Consider the following 22,583-nt stretch of genomic DNA (forward strand, 5'->3'; position numbering starts at 1 on the left):
TGGCTCTGCCTCCCGAGTGCTGGGATTAAAGGCGTGCGCCACCACCGCCCGGCCCAATAGTTTTAATTCTTAATGATTTATGTAACAAAATCACAACATCATTAGATGTTTTAGACCAAGGTTTAACAAGGCATAATTGATGGACCATACAATTTTCTCCAATTTGGTGACTTTTTAATATATTCATAAAGTTATACAATAGTTACCATGCTGTAATTCTAGAACATTTTTATCACCCCCGAAAGAAACAAACCCTTTAGTGGTGTCATTCACTATCCCCTCTTTTCATCCCTGAGCAACTACTCATTTAATCACTGGAGTTTAAAAGAAGCACCTCCCTGCTGGGCACCTTTTTTAAAAAAATGTTTGAGAGTATCGTTACATCATTTTCCCATCCCCTTTTCTCTCTCCAAATCCTGCTATATACTGCCCCCCACCCCCTTGCTCTCTTTCAAATTCATGGCCTTCTTTTTTTCTTTGTTATATATATGTATGTGTATATGTATTCCTACATAATTACAACCTGCTCAGTCTGTATAGCATTACACGCATGTATGTTTTCAGAGCTAACATTTGGTAACCATTGGGTGTGCTCTTCCCTGGGGAAGACTATTTCTTAATGGCCTGTAGTCCTTTGTCTAGGGTTGAGGCCTGCTGAGCTTTCCCTCTCCATTTTAGCTAGTCTCTTAGTGTCGTGTTTGTTCAAGTCATGTTTGGGCAGTCAGGTTGATGATACTTCATGCTGTAGTTTCTGACTTTTCTAAGATAGGGTCTTAATAGCAAACTGTCTTTCTCTGGTAAAATCCTGCCTCTTCTGAAGTGATCCCTGAGCCTTGGTTGTACCAGTTATGTTGTAGATATATCCATTGGGACTGGGCTGCACAACTGCATTTTCATTCGTTATGGTTTTCAACAGATCTCTATCTGTTGCAAAGAGAAGTTTCCCTGATGAGGGGTACACTTTCCTAGCTAGACCCTAGAGAAGTATGTCAGTGTCCTTTACTACCAGCAGAGGCTGATGGATCTCTGAATTCAATACCAGCCTGCTCTACATAGTCTGTTCCATGCAACCCAGGGCTATATAGTGAGACCCTGTCTTACAAGAGTATTTGTCCTTGTCCTGTTTTTGAAAAATATCTTTGATGTTTGAGGCCCTTTGCTTTTCTATGTAGGAGAGGGAGGTGTGTGTGTGTCTGTGTCTGTCTGTGTAGAGCTGGAGACATGGCTCAGAGGTTAAGTCTACTTGCAAAGGACCCCAGCCTAGTTCCTAGCACTCACATGGTAAGTCACAGCCATCTCCTAACTCAAGTTCCAGAGGATTTGGTATCCTCTTCTGGTCACTTTGGACACCATGCATACGTGTGGTTCACATATGTACATGCAGGCAAAGCATCCATTCATATAAAATAAATCTTTAAAATAACTAAAATATGTTGACTTTTGCATTGTAATTCGAGTATCCTTTTGCGGGGCGGGGGGAGAATTGACATTTTTTTCAATTCTGAACTTTCTTTTTTTTTTTTTTTGGTTTTTCGAGACAGGGTTTCTCTGTGTAGCTTTGCGCCTTTCCTGGAACTCACTTGGTAGCCCAGGCTGGCCTTGAACTCACAGAGATCCGCCTGGCTCTGCCTCCCGAGTGCTGGGATTAAAGGCGTGCGCCACCACCGCCCGGCTTTTTTTTTGTTTTGTTTTGTTTTTGTTTTTTTGGTTTTTCGAGACAGGGTTTCTCTGTGTAGCTTTGCGCCTTTCCTGGGACTCACTTGGTAGCCCAGGCTGGCCTCGAACTCACAGAGATCCGCCTGGCTCTGCCTCCCGAGTGCTGGGATTAAAGGCGTGCGCCACCACCGCCCGGCAATTCTGAACTTTCTTAATAATATGGTGTTGAGGCTGGAGCGATGACTCAGCAGTTGAGAACACTTGGCTGCTCTTTCAGAGAACCCAAGTTGAATTCCCAGCACTCACATGGTGGCTCAACCATCTATAACTCTAGTTCCAAGAGATCTGATGCTCTTTGCCGGCTTCTACAAGAGTATCAGGTATACATGTGGTTCACAGATATACAAAACATCCAGACACATAAAATAAGTTTAAAAAATAAAAACAAAACATGATGTAGCTCTCCACTGAGATTTTTAAATCTTTCTCATAATTTTATATATTTTTTCCCTAATATTGTATTTCTCTTGTGGAATTTATGTGTGGGTAATTTATGGTCTGTGTTTTCTGTCCTCATTTGTGATGTTATTATTGATGTTAATGTTGCTTTTTTTATGACATAATTGTTTGATTGTTTGGGAATTTCACATCATGTATCCTAATTCTGCTTACCTCCCAATCCCTCTGTATCCTCCCCTCACCCCTGCAATATCCCCCCAAAAATTAATTTTAAACAAAACAAACAAAAAAACCACACTGCTCCTCAATCTTTGAAACACCTCTTCATTCATCCTGGTGGCATTGGGTGCTGCAGTGTGTCACACAGTATACCCTTTTGTCCAATCAGCCTCACCCACAAAACATTCATTACTGTGACTTACTGGTCTGGTTCAAGGCCTCTGGCATAACCTCATCACTGCACTCTCACTGAAACTCCTCTTGGATATCCTGCTGTTGCCCTGACTCATGGAGATCCTGTGGCTATTGTTCTCCAGGACTAGTCCCTTCACACACTCCAGCAGGTCATAGATGGGGGTAGATGTTATGGTGGGCCAACCCAAGGCCCAGGATGTGGGTCTGGGTGGTAGCTGAGCTGGCCCACTGGTACGCCCTCAGGTGAGGGGCAGAGCTAGCTCTCCCACACTCATGGTGAGGGCCGTCTGTCTTAAGTGCTGGGGGTGGGGTGGGCTCTCCTGCTGTAGTGCCCAGCAAGGAGCAGGGCCAGTGAGGGGTGGGATCAACTCAGCATGGCCCTAAGATTTCAACACGCATGGCTCCTATGACCCCCTATGGCAACACAGGCCATGGACCATCATCACAGACCCCAGCTGCATTAGGAGCATGGACCTAGACATGACTCTGGGCAGCAGCTTGGGCCTGGATGTCACCATGGCTCCAGCACAGGCCACCCAGGTCAGTATGGCCCTGGTGGCGGCACCAACCTCAGACACCAACATGGTCTCAGGTGGCTGTCCAGGCCCTAGACATCTACACAGCCCTCATTAGTAACAGGAGCCAGGGACATCAGCTCAGACCCTGGCTGCTGCTGGGCCATGGGCCCAGACATAGCCCTAGGCAGCAGTCTGGGCCGGGACAACACCATGGCTCCATGTAGCAATACAGGCCACCCAGAGCAGCACGGCCCTGGTGCCTGCATGGCCCTAAGACACCAGCATGCCACAGGATGTGGCCTAGAACCATGGCACCACAGGCCATGAATCTTGGTTGTGGTGGACCACAGACCCAGATACAGTCCTCATCTGTCACCATGGCCCCAGGTGCCGGCCCAGACCCCTGGCATCAACATGGCCTTCGACAGTATCAGGAGCCATGAACATCAAGACAGACCCTGGCCTGGACAAGACCATGGTCCCAGGTGTCAGCCCAGGTCACTAGGATCATCGGGGCCCCGGTGACAGCATGGCCTCAAGTGCCAACATGGCCATGGGTTATGGCCTAGGCCCCCAGGGATCCATCGGCCATGGACATCAACACAGACCCTGGTTGTGGTAGGACCACCGGCCTAGACATAGTCCTCATCAGCAGACCGGGCCCAGGTGTCACCATGGCCCCAGGTGACAGCTCAGGCCACTCAGATTGTTGTGACTCCAGAAGAAGCATGGCCCTCAGACACCAGCATAGCCCCTGGTGGTGGCCCAGACCCCTGGCATCAGCATGGCCTTCATTGGTATCAGGAGCCACAAATATCAACAAAGACCCTGGCTGTGGTAGGGCCATGGACCCAGACAGGGCCCCCATATGCAGCCCAGGCCCAGACATCACATGGCACCTGTGGTAGTACAGACCACTCAGATCTGTGTGGCCCAGGCTGCAGCATGACCCTCGGACAACAAAATGGCCACAGGTGGCAGTGCAGACCCTGGGCATCCCCATGGCCTTGGTGGCAATATGACTCATGGGCATCAATATAAACCCCGGCTGCAGTAGGACCACAGACCCAGGCATGGCCGCAGCCCAGGCCCGGACATCTCACTGAGCCTAGGTGGCAAGCAGGTTGCCAGCATCAGTCCATTCCTTACCACCCTCTCTTCTTCAGAACTGCCTCTAACCACAGCACACACCATTCCGCCTCCCCTTCTCTCCTATTTCTCCACCATATACTTGTTCATCATAATGGCACCCACCTCAAGGGCACTGGGCCAGCCTGTAGATACCTTCAGGCAGCCCGTATTATAAGGACCCAGACGGCCCTGTTAAGTGTTTGCCCCTTCTGAGAGTACTTGGCTTTCCCTGAGCCGTGTTTTGTTTTTTGTTTTGTTTTTAAGGAGGATATTTATGAATGAGGGGGTCTCAGACAACTACTTTAGGCTATACTGAGATTCATATTGTAATCAATGACCTTGAACTCCTGGTCCTCCTGCCTCCATCTCCCAAGTGTTCAGGTTGCAGGGATTCACAGATGTTAGGCAAGAGCTCTCACAAACGTGAGTTGTATTCCCAGCTATGTTGCTTGATTTTTGCATATGATCTTGACCCTCACAGTATGATATGTTCCCTTCACTAGATCCAAGTCTCTTCAATCTTCAGTGTGGATAGATATACACTATCCACATGTGTATGCCCCTACCAATAACAACATAATAGAGGATTTTTATAAAACAATACTTCAGATAAATAATAGGCAAATGTGGGCAAAAAACTACATTGGAGATGTTTGTGGTATTCTTTAACGGACTCTCTGAAAATTTGGTCTTCTAAATAGGAGGACAGGATATAACTAATGAGGACATTTTTAAAAAATGCCCAACAAGGCTGTGAGGTATTGGATAGTGGTGGAGTGCTGCTTGCCTAGCATTCTTGAGATTCTGAGTTCCATCTGCAGCAGTTGGGAGGTTGGTACAGCATCCTTAGTTTACATAAAGATCAAAATTAAAACCATGAGTACCATTGCCCTGCCCATAGGATGGAAACACCAAGTATTTGTGACTATGTGGTGTAGTAGGTACAAAGTCTAGATACTATAACTGTAATTCTTGCTTGATAACTTTTGTTATATGTAATTTTACTATGTTAAAGTTAAAATCTTCCTTTTTGGTTAGACAGAAAAGGGGAAGTGCTGTGGGATGGTCTTTCTGTATGCTGTGAATATGTGTTGCTACCATTGGTTAATAAAGAACCTGCTCTGGCCTGTAGCAAGACAGGTTATAGTCAGGCAGAAAATCCAAGGAAAGATACAAGGAGAAGGAAGGCAGAGTTGGGGAGACGCTGAGCGCTGCTGGGGGAGCAAGATGTAATGGAACACAAGTAAAGCCACGAGGCACATGGTGATACATAGATGAAATGGGTTAATTTAAAATAAAAGAGCTAGTTAGCAGTAAGCCTGAGCCATAGACCAGTTTGTAATTAATATTAAGCCTCTGACTGGTTATTTGGGTACCAGTGGGCAGGGAGAAAAGCTTCCAGTTATATTGTGGGGACTGGAGCTCTCATACAGTGAGTGCTTTTGGGAGTGTTTAGGCTGACTAGTGAATTTTTTTCTTTTTCTTTTTTTTTTTTTCCTAGTGAACTTTTAAGATTAAAAAAAGATAACATTCTGGGCCTGGAGAGATGGCTCAATAGTTAAGAGCACCAGCTGCTCTTCTAGAGGTCTTGAATTCAATTTCCAGTACTCACATGGCAACTCACAACAGTTGATAACTGTAGTTCCACGGAATCTGATGCCCTCTTTTGGTATGCAGATGTACATGCAAATAAAACATCTAAATATATAAATAGCTTTTAAAAATAACATTTTATTAGTACTATGAGAATTTCATGTTTTGATCATAATCGCCACCCCCACTTCCTCCTAACTCCTATTGAACTTTCTGTACTGTGAACGTGTTATTAGTCTCCATAGTGTCAATTCCTCCACAGTGGTTCAACATTGGTCTTCTTGCTGCCTCTAACTTTATCTCCTATATACACAGTTCTCCATATTCCTACTGAAACCTAGTTGATTGAGTTTTTGACATATTTGCTCATCCTACTATCTAGAACTTCATTATGTTCCCTTGGCCCACCCATCTGCCTGTAGCTAGCTTCTTTCTAACTCAGCTTTTAAGAGCCTACTTGTGAGATTGCTCAGTGGCTTGAGGTACTTGCCATTTGAGCTTGGTGACTGACCTAAGTTCAATTCCCAGAACCCACGTGAAGGTTGAAGGAGGGAACCAATTCCACAAAGTTGTCCTCTGACTTCCATGTGCACGCTAGTATCTCCACACCTCGCCCGCCCCCCCATAATAAACTATTTAGGCAGCTTAAAGATTTAGACACTTAAGCTCCATCCTTGAAACCTTGGTCCCCTTTTCTCTGCCTCCGTGTGTTAGATGACCCATTTTCTGGGCTCCCACAGCTCTCTGCGTACTCACACTCTGTTATTGTTATTTATATTAGAATCATTTTTTTCCCCTGTTCAGATAAGATTCTTGAGTTAGGGTTTCTATTGCTGTGAAGAGACTCCATAACTATGGCAACTCTTTTTTTTCTTTTTCTTTTTTTTTTTTATTAATGATATATATAGTATTCTGCCTGCGTGTATGCGTGCAGGCCAGAAGAGGGCATCAGATCTCATTGTAGGTGGCTGTGAGCCACCATGTGGTTGCTGGGAATTGAACTCGGGACCTCTGAAAGAGCAGCCAGTGCTCTTAACCTCTGAGCCATCTCTCCAGCCCCTATGGCAACTCTTATAAAGGAAAACATTTAATTGGAGCTTCCTTACAGTTTCAGAGGTTTAATCTATTGTCATCATGGCGGGAAGTTTGGCGGCATGCAGGTATAGTGCTGGAGATGTAGTTGAGAGTTCTACATCTGGATCCAAGGGCAGCAGGAAGAGAATGTCATTAGGCCTGGCTTGAGCTTCTGAAACCTCAGAGCCCTCCCCCAGTGACATACCTCCTCCACAAGGCCACATATGCTCCAACAAGGCTATATAGTCCAACAAGGCTATGTGCTCCAACAAGGCTTAATAGTGCCACTCCCCATGAGCCTATAAGGGCCATTTTCCTTCAACCATCATAATAGGTGATTTCCACTTCTTCCCAGCAACTAACATGGGGTAGCTTATAAGGAGATGCTATCTAAGTGTTTAATAAATATATATTAATGCAAATATAGACCATGTGATTTGTTTGTTTTGTTTTGGGTTTTTTGTTTGTTCGTTTTTTGAGATAGGGTTTCTCTGTATGGCCCTGGCTGTACTGGACACTGTGGTTTTCTTTTTTTTTTTTTTTTTTTTTTGGTTTTTCGAGACAGGGTTTCTCTGTGTAGTTTTGCGCCTTTCCTGGGACTCACTTGGTAGCCCAGGCTGGCCTCGAACTCACAGAGATCCGCCTGGCTCTGCCTCCCGAGTGCTGGGATTAAAGGCGTGCGCCACCACCCCCCGGCGTGGTTTTCTTAATAATACTTGTGAAAAGAACTTGATAGGAAAGCTCACAGAAGATACAAACATCGATACGTCAGTACTTTAAATCTGGGAACTAGAAATCATGAATAAATAAAAAAGAATACTTTAGAGCTGAGGATGTAGCTTACCTAGTTAGTAGAGTGCTTGCTTGCATGCACAAAGCCCTGGTTCAATTCCCAACGTCATGTAAAACCAGGTGTGATGGTGCATGTCTATAATCCCAGTGTTTGGGACGTGAGGCAGAGGCAGGAGGATCAGTAGTTCAAGTTTGAAATACATGAGACTATCTGAAAACAAAAAGAAAATAGTATTTTAAATCTTGGTGGGTGCAGGGGAACATTGGAACAGTCATGGAAGGGGGCTTGTAAATCCATCTTCAAAAGCATGTATTGTGTGCCTGCACTACCTTTTGGTGGTGTTTCTCTGGGCTTCAGAGGCTGTTGAGCTCGTCTATGCATCAGGACAACCAAAGGTTTCGCGGCACCACGGTCTACCTCACCACCTGTCTGCCCTGGTTACTGTGAAGGCCATCTAACCATCCATCTTGCTTTGGATGGTTATACCAACTGGACCTTTTACCACATTGTGGCTGCTCATAGTGTTCAAGAGATGGCTGCTTCAAGGAGCAGAGAAAAACTGCTTATCCTCAACCTGAACATGATCCAGCATTTGATTGGCAATGGTGCTGATCTCTCTAAGCCTATGGAGAAACGCCTGGGTCTTTCTGACCTTTCCCCTCTGTGTTCTATAATGATTGCAAATGCTGGGAGACATCAGAGGAAATGAGCATGAGAATCCTCTTAGCTTCTTGCAAACAGAATCAGAACCCATAGTGTCAGAAACAAGCTGACAGAAGTGAACACAGCAGGGGCTGAAAGGTCAAGGACCCTAGAGCTCTAATGTAGAGCTCTTCGTTGGATTTGATGGTCAAAAAACCCCATGTATTTCAGAATGTCTGCTGTGCTTGTTGAATTTGAAAGGTTTTGTTCACCTGAGTTTTAACTTCCTGTCATAGAAGGATGCTGTGCAGTGGTCTCGAAATGTAGCTGCAGCGGATGGAGACGAGCCAGAGGACTCAGCTGATGTGGAAAGCTGTGGGTCTAATGAAACCAGCACCGTGAGTGGTGAAAATGATGGTGAGTGCTAGAACAAGAGGTGGGGAGACCAAGCAGTTCCTAGGGACTAACCTTTGGTTTCCCTGTCTTCTAGTGTCTCTGGATGAAACATCGTCCAATGCATCCTGTTCTACAGAGTCTCAGAGCCGGCCCCTCTCCAATTCCAGGGACAGCCACAGGGCTTCCTCACAGGTAATGAGGTGCATTGGTGGCAGGATCAGAGTGGGTAGGTGAGAGCAGGCACATGATAGAGTTCTTTCATCTTCAGCAGATGGTCTGGAGGTCAGTGTGAAGAGTGAAGAGAATAAAACTGGTTGTTATTTCAACATTCTACTTTATTTTGAGACAGGGTCTTGTCTTACTGTGTAGTTCTGGCTATGTAGTCTGGCTAGCCTTGAACTTGCTATGTAGACAAGGCTGGCCTTGAACTCAGAGCAACCTGTTTACCTCTTCCCTTCCAGTGCTGGGATTAAAGATACATACCACGCTACCCCACTCCTAGTAACAGTTTTAGAAGCAGGCTGTAGAGAACTGCATATTAGGCCTGAGAGTAGTGCCTAGGTAATTATGTGGATGGTTTTCTTGTTGTTTTGTTTTCTCAAGACAGGGTGTCTCTGTAGCCCTGGCTGTCCTAGACCAGGCTGGCTTCAGACTCAGAGATCCGCCTGCCTCTGCCTCCTGAGTGCTAGGGTTAAAGGAGTGGGCCACCACCACCCAACTGTAATTATGTTTCTCCTTCCTCCATTTCTCTCTTATTTTCCTCAGCCCTCATATAGCCCAGGCTAGCCTAACTTGCTATGTAGCCAAGGATGGCCTTGAACTCCTGGTCATCCTGTCTCTGTCTCCTAGATGCTCCTAAGTGCTTTGATTCTAGGTGTGTGCCATCGTACTTACCTCATCCTGCTAGTTCTTACACCGTGTTTGTCAATGTCCAGGAAGAAGTCACAGTGCATTGAGAATATGAGAACATGTACTTGAGAGGCAGCAGTTAGAAAGATGAGCCTGCCAACTTCCTTTTCTTCTACAGTGCTGGGGATGGATCCAGGGCCTTGTACAGGCTAGGCAAACACTCTACTACTGAGCTATACTCAGCCCCCTGTCACTTCCAGCTGTGACAAGTTCCTTATCTATAGGATGGGAACGATGGTATATGATTACTTTTTTTTTTTTTTTCTCTTGTCAGCTGAGGGAGTGTGCTTGGTGCATTGATATTAGACCATACCTGTGCTAACATTGCCTGGGAGATTTGTATGCATATGAACTCCCTTTTTTCTTTTTCCTTTTTTTTTTTTTTTTTTGGTTTTTCAAGACAGGGTTTCCCTGTGTAGCTTTGCGCCTTTCCTGGAACTCACTCTGTAGACCAGGCTAGCCTCGAACTCACAGAGATCCGCCTGTCTCTGCCTCCCGAGTGCTGGGATTAAAGGCGTGCGCCACCACCGCCCAGCGTGAACTCTTTTTTTAAAAGATTTATTTCTCTTTATTTTATGTATATGAATGTTTTGTTTGCTTGTGTGTATGTGTACTGTATATATGTTCTAGAGTAGGGCCTGAAAAGGAATCGGATCTCTTGGAATTGGAGTTACAGATGCTTGTGAGCTGCCATGTGGGAATCAAACCCTGGTCCTCTGGAAGAGAAACTGGTGTTCTTAACTGCTGAGCCATCTCTCCAGACCCTAACCTGGGGGGCGGGTGTGTGTGTGTGTGTGTCTGTCAGTCTGTCTGTCTGTCTGTCTTTCTGTCTGTCTGTCTGTCTGTCTCACTGGCCACAGTTTGGAGTTGAAAGGAAAACTTTGGAGAGTCAGTTCTCTTCTTCCCCTATTGGATTTTGGGATTGAACAAAGGTCATCAGGTTTGTGTAGCAAGTGCCTTTAGCCATTGGGCCCCTTCACATGAACTCTTAGGAGTGAAGGAGTAGGACAAAGCCAAAGAAGTGCTATAGTGGCCCTGGGATGATTCCTTTCTTCTTTTAAATCCCCCTGGAAACACAGGCAAACAAACAAAAGAAAAAGACAGGGGTCATGCTGCCTCGTGTCGTCCTGACTCCTCTGAAGGTAAACGGGGCCCACGTGGAGTCTGCGTCAGGTACGTGTGGCCTCGGTGGTTGTGGTGCTTTTTCCTGGGGTCCTGGAGACCTGGCTCGGTCAGCAGCCTTTGACTTAGCAGTGTGATACCTAGAGTTGTTGAGTCCAAGAGCCATGAAAACCAACCCAAGAAGGCAGTGTATTGTTGTGGTGAGGGCTTTGTGTTGGGTTCTGCCATACACCCTCCTCTTGCCTCCATTATCGGCTGTGAACATCTAATGATAACTTTGCCAGTGCTTTGTAGTTTGGCATAAAAGCTGTGGTTTGCCATTCTTTGGTGATATTTTAAAGCTACACCGTTAGGTGGTGGTCTCTGCTAGCCAAGGGCTGGGAGCCAGAAGCATATCAGGGAGAGTTGGGGTAGCTAAACTTGTCTGAGAGCCATGGATATAGCGTGTGATGCTTTTGACCAGTGGAATGCTGTGCCCTCAGGGTTCTCAAGCCGCCATGCTGATGGTGAAAGCGGAAGCCCATCCAGTAGCAGCAGTGGCTCTCTGGCCTTGGGCAACACTGCTGTTCGAGGCCAGGCAGAGGTCACCCGAGTCCCTGCCCCGCTCTTGAGAGGCTTCAGGAAGCCAGCTACAGGTGAGTGGGTTAGCACATGTTTCTCTACCTATAAAAGAGCCCCCTGAAGGTAAAAAGATGGTATCTTCTCCACTTTTTCAGTTTAATTTTGCCTCTTGGGTGTAACCTGCTATATTTTGATTTTTTTCCTCTTATTTTGATTATTTCATTTGAGTAAACTCCTGTAGGCAGAAATAGACTCACATTGCTTCTTATCTGTCACTGTGGGGACTGGCCTGTTCCTGCCTTGATAGTGTTTCATAAGTGTTCGGATTGCTGTCTTCTCCGTGAAGAATCCCTACGTCCTGCTGACACTCAACATCAGCAGTCAGTTAGACGCTCCATTGTTTTAGCCTAGGCAGTGTGTTGAATGGTAGCATGTGTTGAATTTGGAGCATGCAGACAAACTCAGTAGGGCTGTCTGCAAGACTAGTGTGCTGTTTGCTATTTCAGGATTGGTTTCTTAGCCCACCAGCTATGGTTGTGTCATAGTTGGGCTGTGTGAAACTGTGTGAAGACTAGCTTTGGATTCTGAAAATTAGAATGTGTCATTCCCAAGTGGAAGTGAAGTGAGGCTTTACTATTTTGATGTAGTTAGAATTCAGCAGCAGTGCTTAATCCAAGATGTCCAGGTCTCTTACTTATAGTGATTTTTTTTTTCAAATAAAAATAGCATTTGCATACATCAGAGAGGTATGACCCTTCATTTGGCTTTTAGTAACCCTTAGTACATGTCTGCCTGTAGGTGTAGGTGTTTCTGTAGCCCACTAACTAGACTGGCTTCTCCAGTTTGGCTTTGTGGAGCTTGTTCTCTAATCTTAGTGGGAAGCTTAGAACCTGCCCTGTCTGATTTTCTTGGGAAGAATGTCTTCCTCCCTTTGGCTTTGATCCCGGGGGAAGCAAGCCTGAGTGTTCACAGGATCTTTTTTTTTTTGGTTAAGCTGAAAATCTATACCCTTACTTCCAAAACTGCAGGTCAGATGAAGCGCAACAGAGGGGAAGAGGTAGATTTTGAGACACCTGGGTCCATTCTTGTCAACACCAACCTCCGTGCTCTGATAAACTCTCGGACCTTCCATGCCCTGCCAGCACATTGCCAGCAGCAACTCCTCTTCCTCCTGCCTGAAGTGGATAGACAGGTGCCAGTGCACACTTCCTCTTGGTCTCTGTCTGTCTAGGTGGGCTCCTGTGCTCTGCAGTTGCCTTACTCTTCTCATTTTGTCCCTTGCCCCTCCTAGGTGGGGACAGATGGCCTGCTGCGCCTCAGCAGCAGCGCACTCAATAATGAGTTTTTCACCCATGCAGCTCAGAGCTGGCGGGAACGCCTTGCTGATGGTGAGTAGATTTCGTCACACATAGCTTGAGAGGCCTGTCATGTGTGTGGTATTTTGTAGCTCTGAGGTTAAGAGTATTGCCTGCAGCTGGGCAGTGGTGGCAGCCACCTTGAATCCCAGCTCTCGGGAAGCAGAGGCAGGCAGATCTCTGAGTTCCAGGACAGGCAGGGATATACATAGAAACCCTGTCTTGGAAAAAGAAAAAAATGATGTTGCCTGCTCTTCCAGAGAACCCAGTTTCAATTCCCAGCACCTCCATGGAAACTCAGAATTGTCTATTACTCTAGTTCTTGGGGATCCGATGTTCTCTTCTGGCCGCCTCCTAGGGTGTGAGGTACAATCATGATGCATGCATTTACATGCAGACAAAACACCCATACATGCTAAGCTAAAAAAACAACGGAAGCACTATTACCTCTCAGGCTTTTGTCTAAGATCAAGTGTAAAATCCAGGTGCTCATTTTTACTACGTCTTTCTCAAAGGATATTAATGTAAGGTAGGCTTTGCTCACAATACTAATAAATGTGGTGTTATTAATAGGACACACTGCTCTGAAAACACAACATCTTAGGGATATCCATTCTACATGTTCTTTTTGCTATCAATAATATATATATTTATACCTTCTGGTAACGGATTGTGTGGATTGTTACCACCTCAAGATGACATACTCAGTGCCATCATGCTCTTTGTGTTATAGTTAGAGTAAATGCTAGTGTCTTTGAATTTAGTTTTCAATAGTAACTTTATGATAAATGTGTGGAGGGGATCCCAAGTCTACCCCTGGGTTTCATTATTATTGTCGGTTTATGTACAGAGCTGGGATTTATTACAGCAAAATCATATAAAATCATATAAAGTAAAATCAGCAATGGAAGAAGGCATAGGTTTCTGAAGTCCTTTCTGTGGAGTCAAACAGGACATAAATGAATATCTCAGAAGTAAATTGACAGTGTGAAAATGTCTACCAGTGAAGTTTGGTAAAGACTTAGTACCCAGGATTTTTTTATGTATATATGTATGTTGTATGTTGATATGTGCACATGAGTCCAGGTGCCTTAGAGGCCAGAAGTGTTAGATTCCCTGGAGCTGGAGTTAGGAGTTGTAAGCCACCTGATACAGATTTTCAGAACTGAGCTGTTAACCACTGAGCCCTGGTACCCAGGATTTTATTGGGGCTGATTCTGTTGAAAGCCATTGCTAGTCTTAAAAGGAAACCAGGCACTCATTTTTCTTCATCTTCTTTATCAAGAGGTAATAATACAAGACGTTGGTGCCTAAAAAGAAAGCAGATATCTTTAGCGTGAATAACATTGTTGGCATCAAGAGCAGCACAACGAGCTACTCTTCAGTTAGGGTGAGCGTGAGAGTACTTGAAGTCCACGTTCCCAGATGCCACCAAATGGGCAGCCTCAAAGATAAAGATTCAGATCTGCAATGGTAACGTTCTACATAGGGAGTAAGGATGGTTCTTCTGGTTGTTCATTGTTTTGATTAGTGTATTGCTTGCTCCTGCCTAGTTATGGAGGAGTAAATCTTTCTTATAGTAGAAGTGTTAGTTCTGTCCTGAGCATGCTATGAGAGGGCCGCTGATAGAGACAGGAGTTACATTCCGTTTAGAACTGCCTGGTAGGGGCTGGGGTGGACCCGTTAGGAAGATGCTTACCATGTAAGCATGAGGACTTGATTTTGACCCCAGACACACACACACACACACACACACACACACACACACACACACACACACACACAAAACAGTAAAATATTTGTTATAGAACCAGAAGGCTTGGATGTCTGTAGGACAGGTACAGTAGTATCCCGAATTCACTAACTGGAAGTTATTTTTCTCTTTAGGTGAATTCACTCACGAGATGCAAGTCAGGCTCAGACAGGAAATGGAAAAGGAGAAGAAGGTGGAGCAGTGGAAGGAAAAGTTCTTTGAGGACTACTATGGACAGAAGTAAGGCACAGAGTGCTATGAGTTCTGGTCTGGGCCTTTTAAGGGGACAGAGACCGTTGGTGTCCAAATACAGTTAGCCATTCATATCTGCGGGTTCTGTAAGCATAGCTTCAGCAAACTAGCTCAGATTATTTACAGGGGAAACTGTAGCTTTGAGAGAGTGTAGTGATCAGCACAGTCTTAACAACTGCTTGTGTCACACAGTGAAACTGGGTCTGCAGATGATTAGGAGACCTAGCTAGCTACTTGGGGCTGAGATGGACTTAAACCCAAGTGGTCAAGGCAAGCCTGGGGAATATAAAGAGAGCTTCTTTTTTAAAAGCCTATGGGGGGAGACAGACTGCTTGTCTGGCATGTGGGAGGTAATGGATTGGATTCTTAGCATCACAAAACAAGAAATAAAGTACTAGCATGTAGGTAGGTTATATTACAAACATGCCATTTTGTCTAAGGAACTTAGGCATCCTTGGATTTTGGCATCTACAGGATGTTCTGGATATCAAGGAATGAAGGTAGTATGTACATAAAAGCATAGAAATGGCTGTGGCTTGGCTCATTTTTTTAATACTGTTCACACTAAAGTTAGTGTGTTTTTTCTGGGGTCAGTGCTGTGCACCATGCAGATTTGTTTCATTCTACCTAAGTTATCTGAGGTGCATGTTGTTCATAGAAATAAAGATATGCACTCTCTGGCCTGTAGTTGATGGTGTGAGTTTGATTTGCAGATTGGGTTTGACCAAAGAAGAATCATTGCAGCAGAAAGTGGGCCAGGAGGAGGCCAAAACCAAGAGTGGATTGTGTGTCCCAGGAGAACCAGCACGGCCGCAGCGTGGGCCCACCACCCGTCAACGGGATGGGCACTTTAAGAAACGTTCTCGGCCAGATCTCAGAACCAGATCCAGAAGGAATCTGTACAGAAAACAGGAGCCAGAACAAGCAGGAGTTGCTAAGGATGTAAATTCTGCACCAGATGTTTTACTCTCCAAAGATGGGAATGCTAAGACCAACTCAGAAGGGGTGAGCAGTCCCCCTAGGCCAGATGTGTCCTCTGTAGCCTCTGGACAGGAGGGTTCCAAGTGTCCCAGTGAACCTGTGGCTTCCCGGATCCAAGCAGAAACGGACAATTTGGCATGTGCCTCTACATCTCCAGACAGAATCCCTAGCTTACCTCAGGAAACTGTGGCTCAAGAGACAAAGGATCAGAAGAGGAAATCCTTTGAGCAGTCGGCCTCTGCATCCTTTCCCGAAAAGAAGCCCCGGCTTGAAGATCGTCAGTCCTTTCGTAACACAATTGAAAGTGTTCGCACCGAAAAGCCACAGCCCACTAAAGAGGAGCCCAAAGTCCCGCCCATCCGGGTAAGAAACTTTGGTACCTAGAGTCCCAGGTGCCAGACTTCTTTTGAGGATCATGAGATTATGGAGCTTTTTGTCAGGGACAGGGACAAGGGCAAGAGCAGAGGCCCTCAGGCCCTGTTATGAATTACATGGAGTACAAAACTGTCAGTAAGAAAGCTTCCCGTGACTGACAGAGGATGATGCATTTAAAATTATCTGGAGGTCAAAAATCCTCTGAGGTTTGTAGTTTTATTAGGTGTTACATTATTTGTTTAATGACCCACAGGTCCAATTAGAAATTAAATTTGAAAGGTGTGTTTGGCTTGCTCATACAATCCTAGCATTTGGAAAGCTAAAGCTGGGGGATTGCTACCAGTTCAAAGTCAGCTTGGGTTAACAACGAAAAACTTTGTATCGGTGGGTAAAGGAACTTGCTGCCAAACCTGATAACCTGAATTTGGGACTCACATGATGGAAGGAGTGAACTAACTCCTGTAAGTCGTTCTTTGACTCCTCATGTGTTTGTGCCTCTGTGCATACATATACACAATAAATAAATGTCATAAACATTTTTTTCACGGAGGGAAAAAGGTAGGGAGGTTTTCCTGCAGCATAAATGGTTCTTTAGTGGAGCCTGCTCAGATGAAGTGGTGTCATAGGTGGCCATTTCACAGATTATTTTAATTTTTAGGAAAGTGAGTGTTTTAGGCCATGATGTCTAAGATAACTTACATCCCAGTTTTGCTATGTAGTTCCTAGGTCAGGTCACCCTGTTAAAACTGCTATTTATGCTTCTTGCAGATTCAACTTTCACGTATCAAACCACCCTGGGTGGCTAAAGGTCGGCCCACTTACCAGATATGCCCCCGGATTGTCCCCATCACGGAGTCCTCCTGCCGGGGTTGGACTGGTGCCAGGACCCTCGCAGACATTAAAGCCCGTGCTTTGCAGGCCCGAGGGGCGAGAGGCCACCACTGCCATCGAGAGGCGGCAACCACTGCCATCGGAGGGGGGGGTGGCCCGGGTGGAGGTGGCAGTGGGGCCATCGATGAGGGAGGTGGCAGAGGCGGCGGCAGTGGTGATGGTGGTGAGGCCTGTGGCCACTCTGAGCCCAGGGGAGCCCCAAGCACCTCTGGAGAGAGTGCGTCAGATCTACAGCGAACACAACTACTGCCGCCTTGTCCTCTGAGTGCAGAGCACACTCCAGCTGAAGCTGCCTTGCCCAGAGCCAGAGGAGAGGACGACGTGGCTTCTCTCAGAAAGGAGGAGAGCTGCCTATTACGGAGAGTCCAGGGTGTGCTTACAAGTGGGCTGGAAGATGCCTCCCAACCCCCTATTGCTCCCACTGGAGACCAGCCATGCCAGGCTTTGCCACCACTGTCCTCCCAAACTCCGGTGGCTGAGAAGTTAGCAGAGCAGTCTAAGTTGCTTCTAGATGGTAGAACTGAGTGTGAGTCTGGTAATACTTCCTGGGAGAGGGGTAGTGAGGATCAAGGATCCACTCTCCCCTCAGAGAATGGTTCTGTACAGTCTCCAGTGGGAGATGTATTAGGAGTAAATGACCAGGCCTTTGATGATAATCCCAGGGTGAAAGAGCTTGTAAATGTGACACCTGCTTTTATATCTGAATTGTCATTGGCTAAGTACCTACAAGATGAATCTGCTGATGGTGGATTAGGACTTGGTGACACAGGCCCCCTCAAAAGGGAAAGTGATAGACAAGAATCTTTGAATACTGAAGCTTTTTCATCTGGTGGTGCCGCCTCCTGGGTACCCGTTCTGTCAAATTATGAGGTAGTGAAAGAGTCTGAGCCAGAAACCAGAGAAAATGCACCATTTCTGGAGCCCAGGGATGAAGAGGAATGGGAAAGAGCTGTTCCCCTCATTGCTGCCATGCCTGGGGAGTTGGCAGGCACGGGTGCGCCCCACTCTGAGAGCTGCGCTTCACTCTGGACAGCACCTCCTCCTGGAACCATGGGCAGCACTTGCAGTGATGGTGAGCAGGTGGACCTTGAAAGACTGGAGATGAAAGGCATATCTGAAACTCCAAGTCCTCACGGCGAGTCCACAGATACAGCCTCTGACTCTGAAGGCCACCTCACCGAGGACGGCAGTGAGGTGGATGCAAGTGAAGCCACGGAGGCAAAGGGGTTGGTGGTGGGCAGGAGTGCAAAGCAGGACTGGGCCCCATCCTCGCTGTCCAAGGTGAGCAGGAACCTAAGTGTGTGTACAAGGACAGAAGGGATCGCGGCTTCTCAGAGCTGGGTGTCTAGAGTATGTGCAGTCCCACACAAGATCTCGGACTCCCTGCTCCTGTCCAGTACTGAATGCCAGCCCAGGTCTGTGTGCCCACCTAAGCCTGGTTCTTCGGTGGAGGTTACCAACCCTCTTATGATGCACCTGCTGCACGGTAACTTGCCTCTGGAGAAGGTTCTTCCTCCAGGTCACAGAAGCAGCAAGCCAGAATCCCCACAGCTGCCATTTAGAGACCAGAGCCAGGATAGAGGTACTGGGGAAGACAATCGCCTAGTTGCCAGAAGCAGCCCTGGTTCTGCACTAGCTTTGAAGGAGTCTCTTCTGGCCCAGAGCTATGCAGCAAGCACTGGTCTTGGCAGGGCAAAGGCCTCCCAGGCTCCTGGAATGCCCCAGAAGATTGCATCGATGGTTCCAAGTTTAGACTCCCAGCATCCAGTGACAGAACTGACACCTTCCTCTGGCAACCTGGAAGAAATAGATTCCAAAGAGCATTTCTCTTCCTTCCTTTGTGAAGAGCAGAAAGAAGCCCATTCCCAGTCCCAAGGCAGTGATCCAGGTACTGCCTCAGGCCAGTGTCCAGGAGATCACACTACCTCCGAAGTGCCATGTTTCTCCGCTGCAAATGTGAGCCTCTCCTTTGGTCCTGAGCAGACAGATAGGACCCTGGGCGATCAGAACAATGCTGGTAGTCAAGAGAAGAAACTATTTGGTCCTAGGAATACGATCCCCGTCCTTCAGTGCCCCAGGTCTGGAGAGCAGACACCACTACCTGCTGAAGTCCCTCCAGTTTTTCCCAGTCGGAAGATAGAACCAAGCAAAAACTCGGTATCTGATGGTGTGCAGACTGCAAGGGAAGACTGGCCGCCAAAGCCATCACCTGGCTCTGCTGGTGGCAACAAGACAGAGCAGACGTTCTCGAGAGATCCACTTAAGGCAGATGCAGAGAATAGAAAAACTGCAGGGTGTAGTCCTCTGGAACTAGTAGGTCACTTGCAAGGGATGCCTTTTGTTGTGGACCTGCCTTTCTGGAAAGTACCCAGAGAGCCAGGGAAAGGGCTAAGTCAGCCCCTGGAGCCTTCTTCCATTCCCTCCCAACTCAACATCAAGCAGGCTTTGTATGGGAAGTTTTCTAAACTACAGCTGAGTCCCACCAGCTTTAATTACTCCTCCAGCTCTGCCACCTTTCCCAAAGGCCTTGCTGGAAGTGTGGTGCAGCTGAGCCACAAAGCCAGCTTTGGTGCAGGCCACACTGCATCACTCTCCCTGCAAATGTTCACTGACAGCAGTGCGGTGGAAAGCATCTCTCTCCAGTGTGCATGCAGCCTGAAAGCCATGATCATGTGCCAAGGCTGCGGAGCATTCTGCCATGATGACTGCATTGGACCCTCAAAGCTCTGTGTATTGTGCCTTGTGGTGAGATAATAAATTATGGCCATTGGAAACATTGTACATTTAGTGTGTGTATTTTAATAATGGTTGATCTTAAATCTGTATACAGAATATCATTGGTATAACGAACTATCTCTAGGCAAGATAAATCTTGCCTTCCCCTCAAATTTATAGTGCTGAAGCCCTCTGCCACTTGACACCCTTCTAGTCTTGCTAGAGGGGTTTCCAGGGGGGCGGGGTAGACCTGTGGTTGCCCACAACCAGCCAGCCTAAACCCTTTTGGAGTCAGGCAGTATAGTGTGGTGGGGCAAATGGACTTGAAATTGAAGCAGGAAGGTTGGGTTCTCCATGGCTGGAACTCACCTGCCTGAATTGAGCAGGAATGTCAGTCTTCCACTGCCCCTCCCTGCCATCTTCTACTTTGCTTGGGGAATTGATGGTTGCAGAAGCCACACAGGGTTAAAGTAACTTCCATCATTGCCCACCAGGGAATCAAACACCTGCTGATCTTGATGTCATATTTCTGTCATTTGCCAGTTGATGGAGCCAAGTTGACCTTTGGTTCTGGTGCTTCACCCAGTTTGGAACTTTTATCTGTCTGTAACCCATGGATCCACAGATTCTTTTGGAAGCTTGAATAGCCCTTCTTGGACAATGGGGTCTGGAAATAGGGCTGTCTGCTATGGAAATGCTATCTGTAGACCTTGAGAGTCAACTGTACAGATATTTGCAGGTGACTACTGCTTGCTACCCACCCTGTCACATTTGACTCTGTGGGAGTGGGCACCCATGCACCTATGTATGTGAAAGTCATTTTACATTTCCAAGCAGTCTGTTTCTTATTTTTATATTTTTAACTCTATTCTTGGATGTATAAAGTGAACTTTTTGGCTTCTGTAAGTATGCTCTATGCACCTCTAATGTTTTATTCTGTATTTATATGTTGTACACAGTACTGGCCAATTCTGTAAATGGATGTATTGTACAGAGAACATGAACGTCGTCTCTTCCTTATTTTACGTCTTCAGCACCCTTGATTAAATGGTGTTGTTTACTTCTGTGCACCAATGATCAGAGCCACTGAGTGCTGTGCTGCCGATGTGAGAAGGAAGTTACTGACTTGTGACCTATGGTTGGCCCTGTGCCTTGTCACCTGTCACCAGAGAATCTGCCACAGCCTACAGCGCCACAGATAGCTGCTCACACACCACTGAGCAAACATGTCTTGTTCCTTCTATCCTCTTCTAGCCTTGAGTGGCTGCTCCGCTGCCATATATGACAAATGGCCATCACCAGTGTTAAGTGCTTCTGGATTCATGGGTGAGTTCCTTGGGCGGCCCCCAGACAGGCCTTCTGGATCTGGCTCCAGGGTCATCACCTGTCAAAGCAATATTGGGGATTGCTAGGCTCCTTTTGACTTACTTTTGACAGTAGGTTTCAGGGGAACAAAGCCATGCCTGCTGCCTGCCTCTCTCCTAACACATTTCCATCAAGTAGACACCCTTCGTATTTGTCTGACCTCGTCCCAGTTCCTACCCTCTTTCTTGTATTTTTACTTGAAAATTGGGAGTCCTTGTTTAATTTAGCTGTCTCCTTGTGTGAGTGCTTCTGTATGAAGTATAAAAATTTGTGTGCCTTGAGCAATTCTCATTTTCTCTGTAAGCTGCCACTCCCCAATTTCATCTGAGGTGGCTGTCTTTTTTGGGGGGAGGGCAATCAAGTGTGAATGAGGAGTTGGTAGTGATGTGATTTAAATTCAGTATTGGCCAGGTTCATGTTGTGTGCTCAAAAGTCTCTTTACCAAAGACCAGGAGCAGGAGCCAAGCATATCCAGTCTTCTAAGACCTTTGGGGTCTCAGAAGTGAAACTTGACAGTGGTCTGGTCCATGGGGCTGCTCAAAAAAGCGCTGCTCTTGTATGTCTCATTGGTATTGGAAAAATAAACCTGTACAACCTGCACTTGTCTCCCTGTCATCTGTAGCCGCCTGTGGATATGGGGAGGTTGGGTAAAGTACAGAGCTGGACAGGTCCTCTTGATGGGCTCCTTTGTGCAATGAATAGGCAGCTCCACTGGTCTTTGAACTCTTGATTCAGTGAACATTTCCACTGGGTATAGTAGAGCCATAAAGCTAATGGAAGTGATGGGAACTTTGCAAAAGGCTTCCTTCCTCCCTCCTTCCAGGAGCTCATCCCTATCACCTGCCTCTCTCTGGTGGAGCTCTCCATTTGGATTCCTGTGGTTGATAACCTAGCAATGACTAGTTCTGGCTTTGTCATGGTGTGAGGCAGATTCAGGGTCACTGCTGCTTGGGCAAGCCTGAATGGATGCCTGGTACTTCAGGAGTGCTTGAGTGCATGGTTAACTAATTGGAAGTGAAACGTAAGCATAGGACCTGGCTGGCCGTGGGAGAATCATGGACACTTTGAGCACAAGTTTTGTAGAGCTCCTGTTGAGCATTTCTATTGGGTGATGGAAGCCCCTGCTGGCAAAGATTTCTTCTTGTGCTTCCATATCACCACATCCAGTTGTCCCTCATGTCTTCAGGAGTTTAGACTCTGCTGGGGACAGCATCTGGCCACCAGAATCATATCTAAGGCAGAATGGGATAGTGGTTAGGGGACAGGCTGCATCCCATACCACTCTGTTGACTTTGGCATAACACTTTACCTGCTACTTATTGTCTTGTCCAAATGTGGGTGCTAGTTGCATTGACATAGGGTGATGGGTACACTTGTCACCAGGAGGTACTTATGCCAAGTCAGGATTAACAGCTTCACAAACTTAAAACTTGAAGTAGCTATTATCGTGTGTCACTCTTGCCTCAGGGAGCTCAGGATCCAGGCCTGTGGGCTGTGCCGAAGTGGTAGTGCCGGGCCAGCTATGAGGTGACACCCGGTGTTCAGCCTCACTCTGCAGCTATTGAATGCAGTGCTGAGATTAGAAGACCAAGCTAAGGAAAGCGCAAGGTACACATGTTGTCTGTTTG

The 22,583-nt window shown here is 46.5% G+C and overlaps 1 protein-coding gene across 2 annotated transcripts in view; it reads left to right on the forward strand.

The window, feature by feature from the left end:
• The window catches only part of Asxl1 (ASXL transcriptional regulator 1), a 78,645-nt gene extending 57,090 nt beyond the window's left edge, over positions 1-21,555 (forward strand). For both annotated transcript variants that reach the window (XM_052725683.1, XM_052725682.1), the window contains 9 exons: positions 8,577-8,697; positions 8,771-8,868; positions 10,665-10,758; positions 11,190-11,342; positions 12,297-12,460; positions 12,560-12,656; positions 14,511-14,616; positions 15,342-15,972; positions 16,753-21,555. In XM_052725683.1, coding sequence (XP_052581643.1) covers positions 8,577-8,697; positions 8,771-8,868; positions 10,665-10,758; positions 11,190-11,342; positions 12,297-12,460; positions 12,560-12,656; positions 14,511-14,616; positions 15,342-15,972; positions 16,753-19,629 — 4,341 coding nt within the window. In that variant the 3' untranslated portion in view covers positions 19,630-21,555. The remainder of the gene's footprint in view (positions 1-8,576; positions 8,698-8,770; positions 8,869-10,664; positions 10,759-11,189; positions 11,343-12,296; positions 12,461-12,559; positions 12,657-14,510; positions 14,617-15,341; positions 15,973-16,752) is intronic.
• The last annotated feature ends 1,028 nt before the right edge of the window (positions 21,556-22,583 follow it).

The sequence above is a fragment of the Peromyscus californicus genome, unplaced genomic scaffold (genome assembly GCF_007827085.1).
Source record: "Peromyscus californicus insignis strain IS unplaced genomic scaffold, ASM782708v3 Scaffold_7__1_contigs__length_154581171, whole genome shotgun sequence".
Classification (NCBI taxonomy): domain Eukaryota; kingdom Metazoa; phylum Chordata; class Mammalia; order Rodentia; family Cricetidae; genus Peromyscus; species Peromyscus californicus.